At 42.5% G+C, this 20,544-nt stretch overlaps 1 protein-coding gene across 1 annotated transcript in view; it reads right to left on the bottom strand.

Annotated features, from left to right (window-relative positions):
* Positions 1–20,544, bottom strand: part of SRGAP1 (SLIT-ROBO Rho GTPase activating protein 1) — a 233,214-nt gene that overhangs the window by 106,563 nt on the left and 106,107 nt on the right. Inside the window, exons 2-3 of the mRNA XM_065423765.1 lie at positions 10,890–11,085; positions 2,507–2,669 (exon numbers count right to left, since the gene is read on the bottom strand). Coding sequence (XP_065279837.1) covers positions 2,507–2,669; positions 10,890–11,085 — 359 coding nt within the window. The remainder of the gene's footprint in view (positions 1–2,506; positions 2,670–10,889; positions 11,086–20,544) is intronic.

Here is a 20,544-nt window from a genome sequence, read left to right as displayed (position 1 = left end):
GACTCTAACGGAGGTCCCATTAAAGCCGCTAGGACCATGTTAAGGTCCCACAGAGGAACCAGCTCTCGGACCAGAGGATGGAGACGAAGAAGCCTTTTTAATAATCTTGTTACCATGGCACTGGAAAAGACTGATATTCCCTGAATGGAGAGATGAAATGCTGATGTCGCTGCCAGTTGTACTGTCAATGAGTTACGCGCAAGGCCCAATGATTGAAGGTGCAGCAAATACTGCAAAATGTCCTGAATAGAAGCCAGCGTCGGTTGAATTCCAGGGGCCAACAACCATACTAAAAACCGCTTCCATTTCCCTGAATAGGCCATTCAGGTAGAGGGCTTTCTACTGTTGAGTAGGACTTGTTGAACAGCCACCAAACACCGCACTTCCTTTTCATTCAGCCATGATGCAGCCACACTGTGAGATACAGTGAGCTGAGCACGGGATGCAAAGGTGCGACTGGAGTCTGTCTGAGTAGGTTGGGATGAAGAGGAAAGGGTATGGGAAGCTGAACTGACAGCACAAGAAAAATCAGAAAACCTGCAAACTTAGACATAGCTGTCCAATTGACAAACTTGTACTTGGACAGCAATGCGTTCTGGTTGTCAATCCGCATCTGCAAGGAGGAGGAGGTGTGAATCTTCCTACCCATCAGGTCCATTAATTTAGCATCCTTATTCTTGGGAGTGGACATAAATCTGCCCTGCCAAGCTCTATTGTTCACCATGGTTATGACCAAGGAATTTGGGACTGGATGGGAATAAAAACCCGCAAATCCCTGCACTGGAATGAGGTAGTGGTTTTCCATGTGCTTTGCTATAGGTGGTACCGAAGCCAGCATACTCCAGAGAATCTTAGCAGGCTCTAGGAGTGCATTGTTAATAGGGAGGGCATCTCTCCCAGGGCAGACAATTGTAGGATATCCAACAACGCATGGGTGTTCTCCTCCAGGAACTCTGCTTGAATACCCAAGAAGCAGCCATGCACCACAAAAGGTTCTGGTGCTCCTTGAAATCCTCTGGTACTGAAGGAGAGGAAGAGTCAGGCACCACAGAATTGTCTTGGGATGAAAATGAAGCTGACAGCAGAGGTGCTAAAAAATTCCTGGTACTGAGGAGGTCGAGCCTAGCCTCAGCCCCACTTCCACTGACTGTGTACGTGTAACACTGAGGTATGGTGCCAACAGACCCACAGGTTCAGTGGCCTGCTCAGCCAATGGGGCTATAAATGATGCAGCACTGGCAAAGTCCTGGACCAAGGGAGAGGTTGGAACATGAAGGCAGAGGAGGTCCGTTGGCGCAGAAACAGACGGTGCTGCATTACCCTTGTTGGCACCAGACTAAATGGAAGACCCAGGGCCGAAACTGGAGTCGATGGTAAGGGGGTCTCTGACCTCACTGCCTGGTATCAGGGAATGATTGATGGGACCTACTCCATCCTGCGTGACCATGCTGATACATGCTTCTTCTGGAGGAGGCAGATGAATCACCATGGAACCTGGAGTGGCTTTTTCCTCAGCACACTCGACAGGGAATGACTCCTCTGTGTCTTTGGAGAGGCACCAGTTCCAGAGCACGGAACGGCAGCACTCTCAGAACCCGAGGGCGACCTCTGATCTGATGAGGACCTCAGTGCTGAAGCAGGCTGAACGGCCTGTTCAAGCAGGTGCTGCTTAGACAAAGATCGCTCGCCACCTGAATTCGTTTGGAGAACAATCTGCAAATCCAACACTGCTCCTCGATGTGGGCTTCCCCTAAGCATGGTAAGCACCGTGTGTGTGGGGATCATTGTTGGGGACCGGTCCCCCACACGACGGACAATGTTTAAACCCTGCTGAGGGCATCATCAGGGAAATACTTAAACTAACACTAATACAATACTAAGGGTATTAATTAACTCAATACAATTAGAAAAGTCACTAAGAAATAGAGGGATTGTGGGGTGAAAACACCACAGAGCTCCAACTCCAGCCACTGGTGATAAGAAGGAACTGAGTGGGGGTTGAGGCAGCACTGCCTCATATAGCCAAGGCAGGAACTATGGCCATGAGGCACAAGCGCTGCACCTTTACGAGTACTGTTAGGCAAAATTATCTGGCTCCAATGAGTTGGGCACCCACACACCTAAGTGAAATACACAGCTGCATGTACATGAAGAACCACCATGGCCATATAGCATTTCTGCTAATAATCCAACAACATTCTTTTGTCACTTCTAGGTTGAACCGTTTTTTCCTTCCTGCCTGACTACACAATACACTTTTGAGCAAAGAACAGGGCTTCTTCCTCACCTCCTGAATTTAAAGCAGTTCAGTTCCTGAGGTCACCATCAGATAGTATGTTCCCCACTACATTTGTAGTAAGAATTTTCCCTGTGAAAAATGCCATGAAAAATCTATTAATATGCTAAAGCAGATTATGTTACTACACTGCTGAATCTTCCCTTAAAATTCTACCTCTTAGACACTTGCCTTTCAATGGTAACTAAAATTCAACATGATATATATTACCTTTTTGAACATCCTGGTGGAATCCTCACTTATCTGCATGAAGCGCATGATAACGTTGTTCAGATAGATATCGCTCAAAGTTGCATGGTCTTTGCTTTCTCTTCTCACTTGGTTTAGGAGTAAGTACCAACAATTCACTGGAGATAAGAGATTCTGGTCTTTCCTAAAGAGTATATATATATATGTTACATAATTAACATATCAGAAACATCTCCCTGCCACACCCATCCTCCGCCAGATATACATAAACATGAACCCAACAATTTAAATTGAATTAAATTAAAGAACAATTGATCTCTGTAAAGAAAGAATGCACATGCCTCTGCCAGGATAAAGGCTAGAAGTCAAGTCCTGCTCCCTTTATTCATGCAAGTAGTCCCACAGAAGTCAACAGGGTTACTCTTGTGAATAAAGTAAGCTGGATTTGGACCTAAATCTGTTTCTGAACAGTCAGTCAATCCATTCTTGGAATATATTTGGTTAATCAAGCTTTAGATAGCATTTTAAGGCATGTTTTACAAGCCCCATGAGGCACAAATAGAAAAACTAAAGAATTCATATCATTACAACCTCTCTACAAATACCAAAAACTTGACACAAAGTTTGCAGTTGCTCACAGATGGACTATATATAACATTCAGAATCTATACAGGCCATTGCAAAAGAGTTGTACCAATTATTTCTCTTAGCGCTGAAAATCTTGCCCAGTAAGCATAGTCCAAACACTTTACAAGAAAGAAATCATAGGTGTGCTTGTCTATCAAAATACTGTTCACTGTAATGAATTTAATTGTGATAGTTTTAAAAATGTCCATAACAATATATAATGTCTCCTAACTCTGATCCGGATTCATAAGTTCCATTTGATCACTAATATTCATGTAACATTGTCAATTACAGTTATATAGTACGAGGGCCACTGATATGACATTTTTCAGTAGTTCAGTATCTCTGTGTTTCCATTACAGACTCTTTCCACCCCAATCTGTGTACTTAAATCACATATAGTTTATCAAACCTTTTATTAAAAATGCCCAAATAAATAATTTAAGTTAGTTCAGTCATTATTTACTTAATGACCTAAAAAACACATTCTTGAGATTTCAGGCTTCCCACCCACCATTAACATCTAGTATAAAATATTAGTTAAAAAAAATAATCTTGCAAACAGTCCTTGTGGTGGACTCTGATATCTCAGTTTCAGTGTTACCTGCCAAGCTTGAGCAGTAGCAATTTTCTGTAACTTCTCCCTCTGTGCACCAGGAGTGTATTAAAACCTTGTAGAATATATTTCATAGATTTTAAGGCCAGTAGGGACCATTAGATCACCTAGTTGACACAAAAATTGTGGGAGTGATAAATAGAGAACAAGTCACTGATTCAGAGCAATCTGGATGTTTTGGTAACCTGGGCGCAAGCAAACAATGTGTTTTTTAATATTGCTAAATGTAAACGTATACCTCCAGGAACAAAGAATGTAGGCCATTCTTATAAGATGGGGGACTCTATCCTGTGAAACACTGACTTTGAAAAAGATTTTGTGGGCCATGTGGAAAATCCGCTGAATATGAGCTCCAAGTGTGACAAACATGATCCTGGGGTGCATAAACAGGGGAATCTCAAGTAGGAGTAGAGAGGTTATTTTATCTATTTGGCACTGGTGCGACAGCAGCTGGAAGAGTGTGTCCAGTTCTGGTGCCCACAATTCAAGAAGGATGTTAATAAATTGGAGAGGGTTCAGAGAAAAGCCATGAGAATGATTAAAGGATTAGAAAAACTGCCTTAAAGCCCAATCTATTTAGTTTAACAAAGAGATGGTTAAGTGTAACTTGATTGCAATCGATAAGTATCTACATGGGGAACAAATATTTAATAATGTGCCCTTCAAACTAGCAGAGAACGGTATAACATGATCCAGTGTCTGGAAGTTGAAGCTAGACAAATTCAGATTAGAAATAAGGCATACATTTTAAACCACTGGAACAATTTACCAAGGGTCGTAGTAGATTCTTCATCACTGACAAAAGATGGTTACCTACCTTTCGTAACTGTTGTTCTTCGAGATGTGTTGCTCATGTCCATTCCAATAGGTGTGTGAGCGCGCTGCATGCACGATCGGATGTTTTTTACCCTAGTGGTACCCGCTGGGTCGGCTGTGGGGCCCCCTGGAGTGGTGCCTTTATGGCAGTGTATATAGGTCCCTGCCGACCCACTGCCTGCTCAGTTCCTTCTTGCCGGAATACTCCGACAGAGGGGAGGTGGGCGGGATTTGGAATGGACATGAGCAACACATCTCGAAGAACAGTTATGAAAGGTAGGTAACCGTCTTTTCTTCTTCGAGTGATTGCTCATGTCCATTCCAATAGGTAACTCCCAAGCAGTTTCCACGGAGGAGGGGTCAGAGTTCACCGAGTTGCTGATTGCAGTAATGCATCGTCCCTCGCCTGTTGAGTGATGGCATAGTGCGTTGTGAAGGTGTGGATGGAAGACCACATTGCTGCCTTGCATATGTCCTGAATGGGGACTTGTGCGAGCAACACAGTGGAAGAGGCCTGTGCTCTTGTGGAATGCGCTGTCAACGCTGGGGCTGGGATCTTAGCCAGGTCATAGCACGTTCTGATGGAGGACATGATCCATGACGAGATGCGCTGGGACAAGATGGGAAGCCCTTTCATCCTCTCGGCGATTGCAATAAAAAACTGTGGTGACTTACGAAACAGCTTTGTGTGTTGAATGTAGAAGGCATGGGCACGCCTGACGTCCAGGGAATGGAGTGCTCGCTCTTTGTTGTTGGCATGAGATTTAGGAAAGAATACCGGTAGAAATATGTCCTGGTTAACGTAAAATTGCGATACTAACTTGGGTAGGAACACTGGGTGAGGGCATAGCTGCACCTTGTCCTTGTAAAAGACTGAGTAGTGGGGCTTGGAAGTCAGCGCTCTGAGCTTGGAGACCCTTCTGGCCGAGGTTATGGCCACCAGAAAGGCCACCTTCCAGGAAAGGTGGAATAAGGGGCAGGTCGCCAGGGGCTCAAAAGGGGGATCCATGAGTCCAGAAAGGACCAGGTTAAGATCCCACTGAGGAACGGGCTGCCTCACCTGCGGGTAAAGTCTATTCAAGCCCTTAAGAAACCGGCCCACCATGGGATTGCTAAAGACTGACCTGCCTGCCACAACGGGTGGAAGGCCGAGATGGTCGCCAGATGCACCTTAATAGATGATATTGCCAACCCCTGTTGCTTCAGGTACAAGAGGTAATCTAGCACAAGGGCAATATAGGCTTCTGCGGGGAGGGACCAAATGGAGAAATGCTTCCATTTCGCCAGGTATGTTGTGTGAATGGAGCGCTTCCTGCTCCCCAACAGAACTTCCCTAACAGAGTCCAAGCACCGCAGTTCGAGCTGGTTCAGCCATGGAGTTTCCACGCCATGAGGTGGAGGGACTCCAGGTTGGGGTGTTGTAGACAAGACAACAAAGAAAGGGCTTTTGGCATAAAAGGAAGAGCTTGAACTGATACAGGGCCTTCTTTCTGATCCAGCAAATGGACAGGACCTTCTGCCGAAGGGGGGCTCCAACCCTTGCCAATGGGTTGGAAAAACTTTGATCTAATAGGACCCCATAAGATTGGTGAGTGACTCCTGACATATTTTGTGTGTTTAATTCTGTTTTTTTAATAGGTTTTCTCTGTAATTCTTTTACCTTCAGAATAAAGGTGCTTGCTTAGAAAGAGCTGTGGGGTAAGTTGTAACTGGCAACATTATACTGTTGTTTATAGCCCTCAGGGAGAAAGCAAAGCACAGGCATTGGCCATTAGGCAAACTGGCTTGCTGGGGATATCACAGTGTAAGCTCAAGAAGGTGTACTGAGCTTCTCGTCTTGATGCAGAAATTACTACTGCACTGAAATCTTATGGCCTGTATTATGATGGAGCTCTTACTAAATTATCATTGTGGTCCCTAGCCTTAAAATATATGCGTGAAATTCTGGCTCCATTGATATTCAATGGAAGTGTTGCCATTTACTTCAGTGGGACCAGGATTTCATCTTATGAACCTAGAATATTCAGGCCATACCATTTCTAGTTGCAAAGAAAACTTTCCTGACATGAACCAAATGTAAAGTGCTGGGTGTGTGAGTCTGCAAACAGTTCTGAGTGTGATGAAATGCCCCATTCATCTCAATGGAGTGTAACCAGGAAACCATCTAGAGAACAATTTATAAGTCAGGCTGCTGTCAAGGGTTGCTGGGGAGGGGAAGTAGGAGTTCAAGACACCCCATAACTTTTAATTTTGGTGCTTCCCAAGAGTAGAAGGGAAAGAAGTTACATCCTTTCCCCCATGCAAAAGCCTCAACTGGCACTGCCCAGCTGTAAAACCTGCAGCTTTGTCCTTGACAATTTATACAACAGAAGTTATTTTTGTCACTACAAAAATGTATGGCACACTGAAGATATGGGCACAATGTAAAGTAAATTCTATTTATTACAATATTAACACCAGGATTCCTGTACTAATTATATTATTCATTTTCATATTTATTCACTAAAAAACACCACTTAGTTTGCTTGAAGCTACCACAATATTTTCAGTTTGATTCAGAAGTTGGTATTGCAAAAATCAGAGGCCCTCCCATGCAGGATTTAGGTCTGAGTTGCCAAAGAGTACACAGAATCCTCCCTTATAGTTGACAATGTAGGTGAACTACATTAAATTCACTTACAAAGATCTTCAGCCAGATAGTTTAAAAATATCCTGCTAATTCATATATTTTAAAGCCAGAAGTGACCTCTATCATCATCATGTAGTTTGTCCTTCTGCAGAACACAGACCACAGAACCTCACCCTGTAATTCCTTCGTCAAGATCATAATTTCTGGTTGAGCTACAGCATGTCTTTTAGGAAGACATCCAATCCTGATTTAAAGATAAAATGCCAACCCCAAGAATGCAAATATCATGATCCCGAAAAGACGTGGCACTGCTTTACAAGTAATGATATTTTTTAAAAGATTCTTTTTATTTGCCTTTTGGTGTTTGAGCATTTAGATTAAAGTTTTCCTCTGCAACCATGAGTGCTAGAAACAGAGGCCTGGTCTACATTTAAAACTTTTGCTGGCATAGTTATATTGGTTACAGTGTCAAGAAAAATCACACCTATAGCAGGTGTACCATTTCTGTGCTGGTAAAAGCCCTAGTGTAGTAGTGTGGCCACTAGGGTTGCCAACTGTCTAATTGCACAAACCCAAACACCCTTGCCCCGCCCCTGCCCCGAGGCCCCGCCCCCTTCATCCCTCCTCCCTCCGTTGCTCGCTGTCCCCCACTTTCACTGGGCTGGGGTAGGGAGTTGGGGTATGGGAGGGGGTGCGGGGTCTGGGCTGGGGGGTGTGGCTGAGGGGTTTGGAGTGTAGGAGGAGGGTCTGGGCTAAGCCTGGGGCAAGGGATTGGGGTACAGGAGGGTGTGTGGGCCCTGGAAGGGAGTTTGGGTGAGGGAGGGGGATCAGGGCTGGGGCAGGGGGTTGGGGTGTGGGAGGTGGTGCGGGCCCTGGGAGGGAGTTTGGGTGTGGGAGGGTGTGAGGGGATGGGTCAGGGGGTTGCGGTGCCGACTTCGGTCAGGCAGCACTTACCTCGAGCAGCTCCTGGAGGCACCGCCCCCGCAGCTCCCACTGGTCATGGTTCCTGGCCAAAGGGAGCTGTGGAGTCGGTGCTCAGGGCGGGGTCAGTGCACAAAGACCACCTGGCCACCTCTGCACCTAAGAATTAGAGGGATGTGCCGGCTGCTTCCAGGGGCTATGCGGACCCAGGGAAGGTAGGGAGTCTGCCTTAGCCGTGCTGCACCACCCCCACCAACTGGACTTCTAGCAGCCTATTAAAATATCCTGGATTGGTTTCAGTAGCCAATGGGAGATCGATGCTGATCCGGGAAACTCCTGGCCAATATGGAGGTTGCCACCCAGACAGTCTGGTTTTTGGCTTCTGTGTCTGGGTGCCAGGTGCTCATTTTCGACCGGAAAGTCTAGTTGAAAAAGGGACCCCGCAACCCTAAATGGCACTTGAATCAAATGTCCAGTTACCGTGGGGCGGGGAGAGGTGCTTATTTCGTTTGGGAAAGTGGAAGAAGCTTACTGCAAAAGAACCGTTTAGCTGGTATACACTGCTTCTACACTAGGAGAGTTTGCCAGTATAACTATACCAACAAACCCTTTCTAGAATAGACAGGGCCTGACATTTTTTTCTTGCTGCAATTCTTAAATAATCATATGATTCAAGGGATATAATTGCAAGCGCTGCAACAATGAGTTAGAGAATCTACCACATCCCTGGATAAGTAGTTCCAGGCCTTGTCCGTCACTGTTAAGAATTTGCTCCTTATTTTCAGTGTGAATTGATCTAGATTCAGCTTTCAGCCATTTGTCTTTGATCATTCACCAGTATTTTGATTAATTGCAAAATAGTTTGAATGAGCTAATTTGGTTTTATACATGAATGGACTATAAGGTGGATAGAAAGCTGGCTAGATCGTCGGGCTCAACGGGTAGTGATCAATGGATCCATGTCTAGTTGGCAGACGGTATCAAGCGGAGTGCCCCAAGGGTCGGTCCTGGGGCCGGTTTTGTTTAATATCTTCATTAATGATCTGGAGGATGACATGGATTGCACCCTCAGCAAGTTTGCAGATGACACTAAAGTGAGAGGAGTGGTAGATACGCTGGAGGGTAGGGATAGGATACAGAAGGACCTAGACAAATTAGAGGACTGGGCCAAAAGCAACCTGATGAGGTTCAACAAGGACAAGTGCAGAGTCCTGCATTTAGGACGGAAGAATTCCATATACTGCCATAGACTAGGGACCAAGTGGCTAGGCAGCAGTTCTGCAGAAAAGGACCTAGGGGTTACAGTGGACGAGAAGCTGGATATGAGTCAACAGTGTGCACTTGTTGCCAAGAAGGCTAATGGCATTTTGGGCTGTATAAGTAGGAGCATTGCCAGCAGATTGACGGATGTGATCATTCCCCTCTATTCAGCATTGGTGAGGCCTCATCTGGAGTACTGTGTCCAGTTTTGGGCCCCACACTACAAGAAGGATGTGGAAAAATTGGAAAGAGTCCAGTGGAGGGCAACAAAAATGATTAGGGGGCTGGAGCATATGATTTATGAGGAGAGGCTGAGGGAATTGGGATTATTTAGTCTGCAGAAGAGAAGAATGAGGGGGTGATCTGATAGCTGCTTTCAACTACCTGAAAGGGGGTTCCAAAGAGGATGGATCTAAACTGTTCTCAGTGGGACCAGATGATAGAACAAGGAGAATTGGTCTCAAGTTGCAGTGGGGGAGGTTTAGGTTGGATATTAGGAAAACTTTTTCACTAGGAGGGTGGTGAAGCACTGGAATGGGTTACCTAGGGAGGTGGTGGAATCTCCTTCTTTAGAGATTTTTAAAGTCAAGCTTGACAAAGCCCTGGCTGGGATGATTTAGTTGGGGATTGGTCCTGCTTTGAGCAGGGGGTTGGACTAGATGACCTCCTGAGGTCCCTTCCAACCCTGATATTCTATGAGGCACGTAATAAATAAAATTAATATATTCATGAATTGTTCAACCAGCTCTGTAAGTTGGGCAAATACATAGAAGAGATATGCATCCGAAGAAGTGGGTTGTAGCCCACGAAAGCTTATGCTCTAATAAATTTGTTAGTCTCTAAGGTGCCACAAGTACTCCTGTTCTTTTTGCGGATACAGACTAACACGGCTGCTACTCTGAAACATAGAAGAGAATATTTCAACAAATAATTTTTTTGAAATATTTTGCAAAATGTACCAAATAAATTATTTGACAAATAGTATCTGACCAGCTCTGCATTGCACAAAAGTTACTATAGTTGGTGCACATCCATATACAACATTTAGCCATGTGTGAAATATGACTCTTCCTTGTTAAGGATAGCAGCAATAAAGAGGCAGCAAAGCCTCTTTATGTAACAATACATACAATAACAAGTTTCTCTCCTCTTCTCTCTTTTTTTACCTCTTCCTGGCACCTCTTTGGAAGGCTGATCAGCCTTTATTATGAGCCTGTCAAATTCTGAAAACTCCATTGCAACAATCAGCACACAGTTTTGCATATCCAATGCTGTGCATCTCTTCCAGATGGGTATTACATTTTGTTTTCCCACCAAGTTCTTTCACACGATAATATTTGTGCAATTTAAATATCAAGAGATTGTATCAATCTGCCATGAACATTCACTAATTAAACAGTACCACAAGTCAGTGGGACCAAAATGCAAGGGAGATGACTGATTACACAGTATTTGGACCTTTGACAAAATAAATAACCTAACCCACTTCTAACACTGGAAAGTGAATTGAGTTTAAGTATTAGAACCTCTCTTACTTGTACTGTTGATGGTCCTTTGTACTTCTTGTTTTTGCCATGAACCTTTCTGCTAATTTTTCTAGATTGCGGGAATATTCCGTCTCTATTTCTGCTTTCTTGCGGAAAAAATCCTGAAGGTCCTGAAGAAGCTGCACCCTCATTTCAGTTTGCTGCTCCAGACATTTCTGCTGCTCTATCAGTTGAGCGCGAATCTCTAAAGGAAACACACACAACTGAAGTCAGTGAAAACAGGGAAGAAAAAAACCCACACAAATAATATTTGCTGCACATTCTGAATAAAGCACACAAGTGTGAGAAAAAATACAATCTAAGCTATATACATATATAAGTTATATGGTGCAAGTAACCTAGCAATAAAATCCATACAGTTATCTTCTACTTTCAACATAAGAGTGGTCACCAACAGTCACCACACAACTGAGTTTTCACATTTGCTTCTTATTCTTAATATAGGTGGAAATTACTGTATCACAGGTTATACTGATCGCTGGCAAGTGTTGCATTTGTAGCTATGACGGTTGAAGAAACAGGTATTTCTGACAGTCAAAATGCATCATAGATGTGCATAGGGTCCTTGAGACTCCGGTACACTTAAACAAAATCAAATACAAAACAAACACCTCCCTATAATATTTATCCAGAATGGCAAAAGAAAAGAGCAGCTTTCCTTTCAGATTTGTAGCCACCATTGGCACATGAAAATACCATCTGGTAATGTTTATTTAGTGTTTATATTTCTGTAGTGTAAAAATTCATCGTTCTCGAGTTATAGGAATACCTATACTAAAAATATCCTTCTGTTTCTTTTAAAAGACATTAATGTAATAGGAAAATCCCCAGAGCAGAAATTATGATTTCATTCGTAACATTTATATCCCTTTTTGTCACGGTCCCATTCAAATCCAGGCTAAAAAAATTATCACAGCATAGTGCAATGAAAAGAGTAATCATTTTGCAATCATATAGGAATGTTAACTACGAATGTAACTATATGATCAGCCTGAGTCAACATCTATTGAAGTAAAAAAAGCAAGACTTTTGGATGTTAAAAGGAGCTCAACTGGTTCCTAATTATGTGACCATTTAATAGGTAAACTGACTTTAGAAAATCTTAAATGTATTACAAATCCATGTACAGTATGCTCAACATTTGTAATAGAGGAGCATTACAAAACCAATATTGTACCTATGCTACTGGGTGCTATAAACTACTACTACTAAAACAACAATAATGTCAAAGTCTTATTGTATCTATGATTTGCATACATATTGGTCTTAGAAGACAGGTGAAGGCAAAGATATAATCTGAAATACCACTTGAATTGGAATTCAAAAATGTACGCTAAAGTGAGCTGGTGTTGGCACAGAAAATTATTAAACCAGTAGTTGGTCAAGGAGGGAGATATCCCAAAACTCTCTCCCAAATCTACTTTGAGCCACCACCTATTGTGTTAATCATTAATGAGAGCATCCGTTTCTATAGTCTGGGAGGTGAACCAAAAAATCACGTATTTGGTTTTCATTTCACTTCAACTCAAGTCACTGGAAAAGAACTACGCCTCCAGTAAAGATGAGCCACTGTAAGACAACACTGTATCAATGGCATACATATGCATAGAGGAGAAAACACATTGGAGCTGGAAGGTTAACAACAGAAATAGAAAAGAGAAACCCAAGAACAGATCCTTGATGTGCCCACTATTTTTAATGCCCTTTGATTCTAATGGAAATTGTCTGAACACAATTCCATAAGTAACTCGCAAACCAGAGTATGAATTCGCTGCTAAGCCCAAAATTTTAGTTTTTGGAGCAGTAATTTTGACTGACTAAATCCAACTCCTTAGACAGGTCCATGTAAAGAGAGCTATCATTAGTAACTTTAAGCTGAACTTGTTTTTCAAATAACTACATCTTAACTATACTGAAGGTCAGTGGATCTTGCCACTACACTTCCCCTCTTTGAGCAAGTCTTCTCCACAGAAACATGGAAGAGAAAAATATTTAAGAAATAGGAAAATGTGAGTGGAAAATCTACAAAAATGGCCAGGATCACTGGGAGTAGGTGTAATATCTGAAAATACTTTAAACTAACCTTTTAAAACTGACTAAATTTCTAGCTGACAGTATTTCCTTAAAGCTTTTAAATATTTTAAAACAGAGAATGATCTTTGATAGATGCACACAGCTCAAGGTTGCACAGGCACAGATAGGATGCAGTTATTATTAAAGCTGGCTGCTTATCTAGAAAGTCACAGATTCCATTGCTTTATGCGCCATGATTTCCAACTTCTCAGCACCTCTCCTGGGAGGCAGAATCTACTTTTATGGGCGACTCCAGCAGCGGGGGCTCTCAGCTGCCAGGTGAAGATGTTACTACTCTTACCACCTGCAGGGGATCTAAGGAGGGCTCCACTACTGCTGACTAGTCCCTGGCAGGAGGATCAAGGTCTGTTCCACCAGACTTTAAAGTAGCAATTCGCTTTCTAGCCGTATCCTTTTCTTCTGCTCCTGATCCTTTCTTTGCCTCCTTCTCCCCCCCCCACCCAGCATAATATGTGCCGTGACATTTTTGGGGGTGGGAGAAGGGGAAAGAAGAGAAAGTTGTGACTTTCACTGTTTGTCATAACAAGGCTGTGATTTAAAAACTTTTTTTTTTATAACAGACAACCAGCCTTAGTAATTGTATGGGCTTTGCACTAATCAGTATTATGGAAAACTCCACCAAGACACCAAGATCCTCTTCAGCCACTCAGCGTAAGTCAACTCCCTAGTTCCACAAAGAGCTGTAAGAAGTATTACTATGCTTTATTTAATCTAAAAGCTGACATAAAAGATTGTGAAAGTGTGCATAATTAAAGACACTAGAGATCAAAGCTCTCTAATTAATACATGAACAGGTACAGTATAGCCAACAGAATGTCAAAGGTTGGTACCCCACCCCCACCAGGACACTTTAATTCTGACATGGAAGGGCCACCTGTATGAGTTAGGGTGGAATTCAGTCTCCCCGTCCATTCAATCAATGACTTTTCTGCTAAGGGTTAGTTGCCATCCCCAATCACAATTTATGGTATCCAGCTGTCCTGCATAAGATGACACAGCACGAAGACTAAATTAACGTGCAACTCCACTTTTATATTCAAGTATACTGTATATCCTGGTTTTATGAGATGTTTATTGAAAACATTAGGGAATTGTACAAAGTGAATTATAATATACACAGGCTGACTGAAGTATTAAATAATGTACTGGAAAGAATAATCAGAAGTATACTGGAATATGTGTTGATTAATCACACACACCCAGTTCAAAGTGAATGGCAGCCACCAATGTTTCCCTTTCTTCCACTGAAGTTACATTATAATCAGATCTACATCCCAGCAGTTTTAACCTGATCCCTACTGCATTACATTAAAATGGGCCTTAACATGGTTTTACCTTTCAAAGATTTCCTCCCTCCTCAAGCATTATTGTTGATTGGATCATGGATTTTTCCCAATCTCAGGAAATGCTAGCATGAGAAGACATGAGAAAGTGCTACTGCTACTGAATGTTCACATTAATTTCTCAGTTACTTTCCATGCAGAAAAAATTCAAAGCATTTACCTCCTCAGTTATAAGAAGTTCTTTATATTGATTTCTTTCAAAAGTTTCCCCAACGCACAAATTATCTATTAATTTAGAAAGAGAGGTAGCATCTCAGATAAACAAGAGGCTCTTAAAGTCAAAAACTAACATTTTAAAAACTTTTAAAACAGATCATAAATGATCTGGAGAAAGGGGTAAACAGCGAGTTGGCAAAGTTTGCAGACGATACTAAACTGCTCAAGATAGTTAAGACCAAAGCAGACTGTGAAGAACTTCAAAAAGATCTCACAAAACTAAGTGATTTGGCAACAAAATGGCAAATGAAATTTAATGTGGATAAATGTAAAGTAATGCACATTGGAAAAAATAACCCCAACTATACATACAATATAATGCAGGCTAATCTAGCTACAACTAATCAGGAAAGAGATCTTGGCGTCATCGTGGCTAGTTCTCTGAAGATGTCCACGCAGTGTGCAGTGGCAGTCAAAAAAGCAAATAGGATGTTAGGAATCATTAAAAAAGGGATAGAGAATAAGATGGAGAATATCTTATTGCCCTTTTATAAATCCATGGTACGCCCACATCTTGAATACTGCGTACAGATGTAGTCTCCTCATCTCAAAAAAAGATATAATGGCATTAGAAAAGGTTCAGAGAAGGGCAACTAAAATGATTAGGGGTTTGGAACGGGTCCCATATGAGGAGAGATTAAAGAGGCTGGGACTTTTCAGCTTGTAAAAGAGGAGACTAAGGGGGGATATGATAGAGGTATATAAAATCATGAGTGGTATGAAGAAAGTGAAAAAGGAAAAGTTATTTACTTGTTCCCATAATATACGAACTAGGGGTCACCAAATGAAATTAATGGGCAGCAGGTTTAAAACAAATAAAAGGAAGTTCTTCACACAGCACACAGTCAACTTGTGGAACTTTTTGCCTGAGGAGGTTGTGAAGGCTAGGACTATAATAGGGTTTAAAAGAGAATTGGATAAATTCATGGAGGTTAAGTCCATTAATGGCTATTAGCCAGGATGGGTAAGGAATGGTGTCCCTAGCCTCTGTTTGTCAGAGGGTGGAGATGGATGGCAGGAGAGAGATCACTTGATCATTACCTGTTAGGTTCACTCCCTCTGGGGCACCTGGCACTGGACACTGTCGGTAAACAGGATACTGGGCTGGATGGACCTTTGGTCTGACCCAGTATGGCCATTCTTATGTTTACACCAAAATTAAGTGACAGCCAGCTCAAATAAAAGAGCACAGGCATAATGGCAGTGTAGCAAGTAAGAAGCCACTTTCTGCACTAGCTGTCATTTCTAAATTATATTAAGGTGCAGTTGCACATAGAAGACACTGCAGTCTTCCCACCTCAAGGCAACAAAGGCCTGGAGAAGAGTCTGTATTGGGGGGAGGGAACCCCAACTTTGGGCAACAGCTGTTCTTTGGAGGTCCAGAAGCAGCTGGGATTACAAGACGACTCCCAGACTGCTAAACAGAATAACAATCAGTAAATACTGTGATAAAGGGCACAGATATAAGGTGAACTGCTGGCCCCATTGACATTTCTCAGCCATTTCTTTTGGTGGTTGCCTGTGCCCTATGAGCTACACCCTAGTGTCCTCTGGTCGAATTTTCAAGTTCCTAGCTTTCACTCATGTCCCAGTCTCCATCAGGCAATGGGTAAGATATTCAACCACAGCAGGCGAATACTATTTATAACAGTTAAACTTACCCGTACACTATATTTCACTGCCTTGTGTAAAAGCAGAAATGTAGAAACTGCATTACTGTGCTGACTTGAGCTGCTATTACAAATGCCAAGTCATATTACCTCATAACTACATAACATTGCACTAGTACGTAGCATTCTACAGTAACTGTGTCATATCAATAATAGACCCCTACTCAAAATATTTACAAACTAAAAGCATGAGTAGGTACAATGCACTGCTCTGTGATACAGAATGATTAAAATAGCTATAGGTCAGCAAAGAATGAGATCTGTCATCCCAGCTTTCACATACACTGGCATTTCAGGCCTAATCAGTTACCTCCCAGAAGTCAATGGAAAACTCCCATTAACCTCAATGGGTGTTGGGCACGCTAGGCATGTGCAATACTAGTTAAATTTTAAAGAAACACATAATTCCATCATAACTACTGCCCCTTCTTGTGAATCGAACTTTTCTATTTGCCCCAAAATTCTTACATTCTTTGTTGTTTGTTAATTTAGTGCTCATGAAAAGTGCCAAAATGGTAACAATCTTATCCCCCTTTTCGGCAAAGCAGCTGCAGCAATGGCAGGCCCACATGCAGTTTCAATCCTGTCTGAGAGAGTGTTACATATTTAAGTAATGATTAAAATACATAAATGCATTAATACATTTACACAGTTACTGGATAACAACACTGACAGGGTTAGGGCCCAATCCTGCTAACAATCTCTCTCTCTCTCACTCACACACGCACACACTAATAGGACTACTTGAGAATATAGATGGGTATTCACAGTTTTTGCAGGACAGGACCCTTCATCTTTTCAGTAACTTCAGAGAATGGAAAAACAACGAGGAGTCCTTGTGGCACAGACTAACACGGCTACCACTCAGAGACTGGAGTTACACAACATATCCATTTCATTTTCACATTATCTGACTCACAAGAGAAAGCTCAGAAATGCAGATCTACTTGTCTCAACAAAATATTCCTAAGTGCTAAGAACTTATATTCCAGGAGTGTTACAATACAGCTCCAACCCAGCTACCATCCCTTCCCCAACTTTTCCTGAATTTATGGTCTTCTTATTGATTTATATACCAGATCCTGGTTACCTAGAATAAGAGCCATGTAATTATTTCAGCTTAGATATTATCTGGTGACTAACACACATTCCTATTTAAAACAGATGACAGAAAACTACTTATCTTGCAATTCTGCTTCTTTGAAGATATGGTCTTGCAAGATTCTCATTCCTGGGTCCTAGTTGCTAAGTACAAGACTGGCTAAAGCTTGAGTTGGCTAAGACCACTGGGCTACTCAGTGCCAGCATTGCCTGCATCAGTACAGATCCAGCCTCCACTCCCCCATAAGCCCAGGCAAGCAGCTTCATCAATTAAGTGTCCTGCATTATCACTAGCTAGGCCAAGCATTAGCTCCTCATCGCGTGGGGCCTTGCTGCTTCAAAGTGGTACTTAGCATCAGCTCACTGGATGATGTAGGGAAAGATCTGAGAAAGGGCCAGAAGCTACTCAATGCACCTTGGATGAAGCCCCTAATACACGGCAGCATATCAGTGCCTCTGAGTCCTCCCCTCCTACATTCATGTCTTCAGAGAGGAAGGTGGTGATTCTGGGTACCAGTATTACATTTGACATTCTGGTCCAGTCACTCTTGGTCCTGTAGGTGGCTGCTATGAAGCCCACAGCACTGACCTCGAGGCACTGAACTGCTTTTCTTACTCAGACCTTTGCCTCTCATACAATCAAAGAATTTGAATGGCAACTCTGGAAAGCAGTATTTATAGTTGGCAGGAGGGTGCTGTGCCACAACTGGAAGGGGCTTGGCTCATGTTCTATCCCAGGCTACCACTATCTTCATGGCCAAAAAACCTTAAGAGCTTGTGAGTTCCAACAGACTGACTGTTGAAGAAAGATCCAGGAGTGAGAATATGATACTTTTGGAAAAACACATGTAAACGGTTCACTAGCACATTCCCCAATGAGAACTTTCTACAACAGACTAGCAAAGATTGTAATCATGGGATAAATTACGTCGAGGAGTCTAAAGCCAGATCCTGCAAACCTTTATGTGATTAATTTTACTCACATGAGTAGTCAGTGGAAGGACTACTAACCTGCTTAAAGTTAATCATATGTCATAAGTGTTTGTAGGATAGCGCCTTAACTGATGTAGCTTCCCCCTTCATTTGCTTTTCCAACCACTTCGGCCTTATCTACGCTAATGCAGCAAGTTGATCTAAGTTACGCTATTCCAGCTACGTGAATAACATAACTGGAGTCAATGTAGCTTAGATCGACTTACTGTGGTGTATATACTACGCTACGTCGATGGTAGACACTCTCCCAACGACTTACTTTACTCTTCTCATTCTGGTGGAGTACTGGAATCGACCGGAGAGCACTCTGATGTCAATTTAGCGGGTCTTCACCAGACCCGCTAATTCGCTCCCGCTGCATCGATCACAGCAGCATCGATCTCCGGTAAGTGTAGACATGGCCTCACTCACAACATGTCCATTATTCCAAGTTAACTTGGATTCACTTATTTGCCAAAGTGAAACTTCCCCACCTTACATACCATCTCTGAATTTGCCCCATATGCAAATTTTGAACCAGGCTAAATTTGCTTTCTAATTCATTCACTTGGGATTTTAGTTGACAGAAACAGTATATTCCCCCTCTTCAAAAGAAAATGGTTCTTTGACAGCCTATTCAATGGTACATTGGCTGGGGTGCAAGATTTATTTCAGTCCATCTGAAAGACTTGTGTAGAAAGCCAAAAGTCAAGGACACTGAAGCGTCTGTTGAAATCTCTGCCTCTACTTACTTCTTAACACTATAATAAATTAATTCAAGCAATTAAAAATGGGAGGGGGGAGAGGTCCTTGTATGCCCATTAGTAGAAATTTTAGTTTATAAATGACTATAATGATGACAGTGAGCACTTCTGGGTCCTTTTAATAACTATCATGTAACATCCAGGTCAAAAAGAGAGAATAAATCACTGTTTCTTGTGCAAACTAAAACTAGTCATACACAACCAAAATATATTTTCTTTAGTTTTAATTAAACCAGCCAGAAACTGGATTAGCAATAATGCATCCTCTTAACCAGGGGTCTGCACAATCATGGGATCCAGGCAGACAGAGCCAAAAAGGTGTAGAGGACTCCATTTTAATGCCTCTCACCCTTTTGTTCCCTATGCAATGCTAAGCTATGCTAAGAAGAGCCAAAAATATACTATATGTAGCTGCAGAAGCTTTATTGTTGTTGGAGGATAAAAAATCTGCTATTCACATCCACAGCTGATGGTCACCTAGCTGCCTACAGTCAGAGCCATCTGAATGGATGGCATTTTGCCTGCTTGCAACTTGGTTGGACTGTTCTGCACAGCATTGGTGCCAAGTGGCCATAGGTTAGGCAGGCAAGCTGCCTGCATAACATTTTGAGCTCCATCTATTCTGCAGAAGCTGCTCATTTGTGCCAGCAATTAAGCACTGGCACTACATCTTTTCTTAAACTTGATAACAGCAGACTTTGTCCTTTGGTCCCTGCCTGGCAGCACACAGTTCTACTTCTGAGAGGGAGGGAGGGAGCACCTGCTTTGCTCGGTAGCAACCTGCTCCAGCTTACCCAGAAGTACCATTGGTCAAAACAGTAAGGAGCAATGTCCAGGACTCCCTTTCCAGAAAGCCCTGTTGGACAGGGCAAGAGCCTTAGGCAGGGAATAGGCTGAGGGACTCAACCCTACAACTCCCCCTATCAAAAAAACATAAAACAAAACAAAAACAAAAGATAAGAAAAGCCACAGGAGACCAATGTGGCTGCACAAGGAGCTTTTTAGCTATCTAAAAACCAAAGGGGACACATGCAGGAAATGGAAGGAGGGACATGTCAGTAAGGAAGCATACATGGGAATACAGTGAGGGCGCAGGAACAAAATCAGGAAAGCTAAGGCGAGGAATGAGTTACAGCTGGAAAGAAATGTTAGAGACAACAAGAAGGGGTTTTACAAATATGTCAGACAAAAAAGAAGCTTCAGGACTGGTGTGGGTCTGCTGCTCAATGGAAAAGCGGAGCTGCTCAATGCCAATTTTGCTTCAGTCTTTTCACAAAAAATAACATGCGACCACATGACTAGTGAAGTTATCATACACAGTAAGGAGGAAGGGATGCAGATCAGGATAAGTAAAGAACATGTCAGAGATTTTCTGATTAATTTGAACGAATTCAAGTCAGCAGGGCCTGATGCTATTCACCCCACGGTGAAGGAATTAGCTGAAGAAATCTTGGAGCCACTGGCAATAATATCTGTAAACTCA

This window comes from Emys orbicularis, chromosome 1 (genome assembly GCF_028017835.1).
Source record: "Emys orbicularis isolate rEmyOrb1 chromosome 1, rEmyOrb1.hap1, whole genome shotgun sequence".
Lineage (NCBI taxonomy): Eukaryota > Metazoa > Chordata > Testudines > Emydidae > Emys > Emys orbicularis.
Note: the sequence above shows the minus strand (reverse complement) of the source record. Positions and strands in the feature narration are given on the sequence as shown.